The 5,767-nt window shown below is 42.1% G+C and overlaps 1 protein-coding gene across 1 annotated transcript; it reads left to right on the top strand.

The window, feature by feature from the left end:
* Positions 1-661: 661 nt before the first annotated feature.
* PCBD2 (pterin-4 alpha-carbinolamine dehydratase 2) lies at positions 662-5,214 on the top strand (the record flags this gene model as incomplete). Its single annotated transcript, XM_014583604.1, is given in 2 exon segments — positions 662-742; positions 4,967-5,214. Coding segments are annotated over 2 exon segments (177 nt in total), but the record flags the coding sequence as incomplete, so codon positions are not given.
* Between the last annotated feature and the right edge of the window lie 553 nt (positions 5,215-5,767).

Raw genomic sequence — 5,767 nt, 5'->3', positions numbered from 1 at the left:
GCCGCAGGTAGACAGGCCTGTACCGGGGTGTCTGTCCCCCCGTTTGTCTCCTAGCTTGCCTTCTGCCCAGAGGCGGAGGCACTGTCACCTTTACATGGCAGTGCAGGCGGTAGCAAGACCTGATCAGACAGCCTTGAACAGTCGTTTATTTCCTCCTGCTGTGCCTGAGAGGTGGGACAAGGAGGTTTATTTCTGCCAGCGCTTTTGCTGGAGACACTCAGAAGACCTCTTCCTTAGTCTGGGGATGGTGCCTTCATTAGCTACTCCTGCACTAACAGCAGAAGGGACCAGGGCTGCAAGAAAGTGGCCCCTAAAGTTTAGGCTAGGTCGTGAGGCCCAGGGTCCTGGGTAAAGGGAAATTATTCCCATGCTATTTTGGAGAGTCTAGTCCTGAGGACAATTAAACAGCCCAGACAGGTCACTGGGTGAGACCAATTTCCTGGTTTGTTTATTGGAGCCTGATTGTTTTTCACCACGGAGCACAGGTCACAGTCCTGCTGCTTTGCTGCACCAGGCCTGCAGAGCGACCCTTCCTATCGCCTTTCACCAAGCTCCCCCAGCGTCCTCATGTGTCTTTGTCTGGTTAGATTACTCTGGTGTCTCTCTCAGGCCCAGGGTGGAGGACAGTGTCAGTAATTACTCTTGACTTCATCTTCCACAGGCCTTTGGCTTTATGACTCGAGTTGCCCTCCAAGCGGAGAAGATGAATCATCACCCGGAGTGGTTCAACGTGTACAACAAGGTAACTCGTTGCCTTATTTGGGGATCACCTCAATCATGAGTTTAAGGAACTTCTCTCTTTTACCCTCGTCGTCTTACGTAGTTAAATGTCATTGTGCTTAAGAAAGTCTTCTCTTGGGACCAGCAGATGGCATAATGGTTACATCACTAGACTTCCACCTAGTTGATCTTGGTTCAAGTCCCGGACCCAGTGGCTGGCGCATGTGTGTGCATGCCCAAAATCTGAGAAGAGAATGGAGGAGAACTGACTGCCGCATGGCCATTCCGCCTGGGGGTGATTTCTGGCTGTCTGTCTTTCTGTCTCTCTGGCGAGTTCATGTAGCACTAACACTAGCACTATAGCTAAAACACTCTAAAAAAGAAAAAAAGGTCTTCGCTTAACCTTTTCTCTCAGAATCCCTTTGTATTACTGCAAATTAGTAACGAATTTTCAGGTGTACTCATAAAAACAGTGAATGAGCTGTGTATTTTCATGCTTTTTTTTAAAGAGATTTTTGCTATAGGGCCTATGTGCTTGTTGGAGAGAGAGAGAGAGAGAAAGTGAGAAATCACCCCCTGGGGGGATGGCCACACCTCAGTTCCTTCTCCTCCATGCTCTTCTCGGGAGTTTTGAGCACACATGCACACGCCCAGCGTCTTTGAAGCCTCTGGGTCCGGAACTCGACGAGGCTGCGTGGCCATCCAGTGACGTAACCATGACACCATCTGCTGCTGTCTTCGTGCTTGTGTGTTACGAAAGTAAAAGACGGGCCGGAGGAGGCCCCCGAATTAGACTTGAATATCAGCCCTGTGAGTGCATTTAACAAATTTAGGGTAAATTATTGATACAAATTGTAACGATAGGATATATATGGTCTTATGAATCTCATTGAAACAGAGAACTGTACTTTAATTAATAACTGTTTCTTAACTTCTCTATCTTCAGTGGGAACTGACCTTACTTAAGCAAGGGCAGACTACAAAGTTTTAGGAGGCAGAGTAAGAAGAGTCATCTCCCACCAAAAGTGCCCTTGCCTTTATGGTCACATCATTTGGAGTTTCTTTTCTCTCTCTTTTTTTAATAATTATTTTTTGGGGGACCAGTAGTTGGTATAATTGCTGTGTCGCTGGACTCCCATGTAGTTGACAGTGGTTTGAGTCCCAAACCCGGTGGCTTAAGCTCACCCCTGGCATTTGTGCATGTGTACCCAAGATCCTGAGAGAAGAATGAAGGAGAAGGGATTGCGGCATGGCCATCCCCCCTGGGGGATGATTTCTTGCTTTCTCTCTCTCTGTCTTTCTGGCAAGTGCACATGCCCTATAGCAAAAACCTCTCAAAAAAAAAAAAATTTATTGGGACCAGCAGGTGGCATGGCGGTTAAGGCGCTGGACCTTCCCATGTGGCCGACCATGGTTTGAGTCCCAGACCTGGTGGCTTGCTTTCTCACCCCCCCACCGTCTCTCTTTGTCAAATTAAAAATAAAAGATGAATAAATAAAATTAAGTAAATAATTCTTTTTAAAAAGAGAATTATTTAATTTTACTTATTCATCCATTTATTTTGATTTGACCAGAGAAAGAAAGACACACAGAGAGAAGGAAAGTGAGAAAGCAAACCACCATGTCTAGGATTTGAACCATGGTCAGCCATGTGGGAATGTCTAGCGCCTTAACCACCATGCCACCTGCTGGCCCTGGTGTTTCTTAACATCTAGGTATCTGTGAGGTTTTATTTTCTCTTTGAAAAAGAATTTCATTATATTCTTGTGAATTTTTAGAATAATTAAAAGTGCTCTGATATCAGGAGAAACTTTATAGTTACTTCTCAGCTTTTGCTTTTTTTCCCTTTAGTTTTACTATATAATACATGCACTCGCCAGAGAGACAGAGACAGAGAGAGAGAGGGAGAGAGACAGGAAAAGTGAGAAATCACCCCTCAGGGAGCTGGCCATCCCCTCTACTCTGTTCTCTTCTCAGGATTTTGGGCATGCACATACACATGTGCCTAGTATGTTTTTCAAGCTGCCAGGTCTGAGACTCGAACCACACAGTTGGTCATGTGGAATCCAGTAGCCCAACCACCATTACCACTGGCTGGGCTGCTTTTGCTTTTTAATTGATTTGGCAAAGAGATGCCATTTGTTGTTTACTGGTGCCGTGCCCATCCCCTCCATTTTGTAATTTGTAAGTGTGCCCCCCCATGGGTATTTTATTAATTAAATTTTTTTTACAGTTTATTCATTTATTTAATGAAAAGGCATAGTCTCAAGTCTTGAAGGCCCTACAACTTAAAGGAAGCACGAGAATTATATGCTAATTTTATGACACATGATAAGAAATGAGAATTTTATAGTCTTTTAAAAATCACTCCACTACAAAAAGAAAGTCAGTTGAAGAGTATCTTGGGCAATTAGAAATTGGTCCATTGAACAAACTCTGACAGAGCCTAGGACCCAGGAAGTAGAAGGTATCTACACTGGCATCAGAAGCTTATGAGTCACTAGAATACTAGGATTAGGGCCTAACAAAACAGACTCAAATTTTTTTCCCTTATTTTTCATTTTCAAAGTCGATTTTCACTTATTTTCTTGATAGATGTTATTTCTTTTTTCTTTTCTTTCTTTCTTTTTTTTTTTTTTTTAAAAAAAAAAAATGTTTTTTTCCCGATTTTATTTCTTTTTTCTTTTCTTTCTTTCCTTTTTTTTTTTTTTTTAAAAACAAAAAGATGTTTTTGCCCTAGGGCACATGTGCTTGGGGGGAGGTAGAGAAAGGGTAGGGACAGAAACAGTGAGAGGGAAAGTGAGAAATCACTCCCCAGGGTGGATGACTGTGCCACAATCCCTTATTTTCCATTCTGCTCCTGGGATTTTGGACACTCACGCACACGCACCTGGCATGAGTTTCAAGCCACCAGATCTGGGACTCGAACCATGGTTGGCCATGTAGGAGTCCAGCGACGTAACTGTTATGCCATCTGGTAGTCCCAATAGACTTTATTTCTTTTCAGACCTTAACTTATGAAATCAAATATTGTTCTCTCGTATTGTCCCATCCTTTTTTTTTTTTTTTAAAGAATTGTTTTATTGAACTTTATTTATTCATTTATTTTAATTTGACCAGAGAGGGATAGAGAGAGAGAGAGAGAAGAAAAGTGAGAAAGTAAGCTGCCAGGCCCGGGACTCGAACCACAGTTGGCCATGTGGGAATCCAGTGCCCTTAACTACCACACCACCTGCTAGCCCCCTCGCTCCACCCTTTTTAAAATAATTTATTTTGATTACTGATCCAACTCCTAATGGCTTCATCTACTAACAGTAGACTCTGTATCTGTGGCCTTGATATCTCTCTTGCTCTACTTTAAAGTTTATTGATGTATTATTTAAAGTTTATTTCTTCCATGAGTGAAAGGTAAAGAGAGAGAGAACCCCCTCAACAGGGTCTTGATGCCGCAGTTCACCGGAAGCTTCAGCTACCCCCGATCATGGGCATGCACGTGTTGTACACAGAGTGGTCTCCAGAAGCAAACCCAGCACCTTTCCATTGGGTTTCCTTGCCCCTCCGCCATTTCATAATTTGGAAGTGTGCTTCTTATTTATTTTAAAAAATTTTCAGAGAAATTTTTGCTATAGGGCAAGTGTGTTCATGAGAGAGAGAGAAAGTGAGAAATCGCCACCTGGGGGATGATCATGCCACAGTCCCTTCTCCATTCTCCTCTTGGGATTTTGGGCATGCACGCACATGTGCACAGCATGTTTTAAGCTGCTGAGTCTGGGACTTGAATCATGGTGGATTACGGGAATCCAGTGACATAATCATTACGCCATCTGCTGGTCCCTGGAAGTGTGTTTTTTAAACAGTACTGCTAAGATACTGCATTTGATAGGTTGGTTTTTACAAGTGGTCTGAAAATAGTTGGTATAATTAAAGTAATGGTAATTGAAATGGAACCTCAGTCTCTCTCTTTTTTCTTTAAGGAAGAATATTTGGATTCTGGCAGCTGAATTGGCTCCTCCTATCATAGAACCTTTTTCTCTCTGGGCAGATTCTGGGTTTGGGTGAATGCAGATTGTGTCTTCAGTGCTCAGCATTTTGGAAATGCTTGTTTATTCATAATGTATTTTCTAAGTCATTTAATCTCTGCAGTTCTCAAATATGAATGTTGAATAAAAGATTGATTTCTGAACCACTCAAGGAGAATATCCTGAATTACAGTCAGGATTTTAAAAACTACTTTCCTCTCTCTTAGGTCCAAGTAACTCTCACTTCACATGACCGTGGTGGGCTGACCAAAAGAGATGTGAAACTAGCCAAGTTCATTGAAAAAGCAGCTGCATCCATGTGATTTCTTCAAAAATGCATGTAAATCGTGTACACCTCTTAGTTGCAATGTATTTTGAAGGCAATTTACGTGAACACATTAAGTTGTAAATCTAGCTTGTCTTCATACTACATTTTGTCAAATCAATGCTTAAATATAAAATGATTTAAACTTGAGCCTGAGATATTTCTTTCATTATATCTAATCACATACACAACGTAAATTAACCCAGGTAATTAATTATGTTAATTATATGTCAAAAGGGGGCCAGCAGGTGGCATAGTGGTTGAGGTGCTGATTCCCATGTGGCCAACTGTGGTTTGAGTTCTGGACCCACTGGCTTGAAACTCCTGCTGAGCGCATGTGTGTGCACGCCCAAAATCCTGAGAGGAGAGTGGAGGGGAAGAGATTGTGGCATGGGTATTTCCCCAGGGGGTTATTTCTTGCTTTTTGTCTCTCTTGTAAACACAGGTGCCCTATTAAAAAAAAAAAATCTCTAAAAATATATATAAATTAAAAAGGAGAAATGGCATTCCTTTTTAAAACGTTTATTTATTTTGGGGTCCAGCAGATGGGGTAGTGATTATATCACTGGACTCTCACATGGTGGGGGTGAGGTGACTTCTCACTTTTCCTCTTATTGTCTCTGTCTCTCTCTTGGTCCTGTGAGTGCATGTGCCCTCAGGCATAAACCTCTCAAAAAAAAAAAAAAGGAAAAATGTTTATTTT

This window comes from Tupaia chinensis, unplaced genomic scaffold, assembly GCF_000334495.1.
Source record: "Tupaia chinensis unplaced genomic scaffold, TupChi_1.0 Scaffold144346_1, whole genome shotgun sequence".
Classification (NCBI taxonomy): Eukaryota; Metazoa; Chordata; class Mammalia; order Scandentia; family Tupaiidae; genus Tupaia; species Tupaia belangeri.
This window is presented reverse-complemented; position numbering and strand designations above follow the sequence as displayed.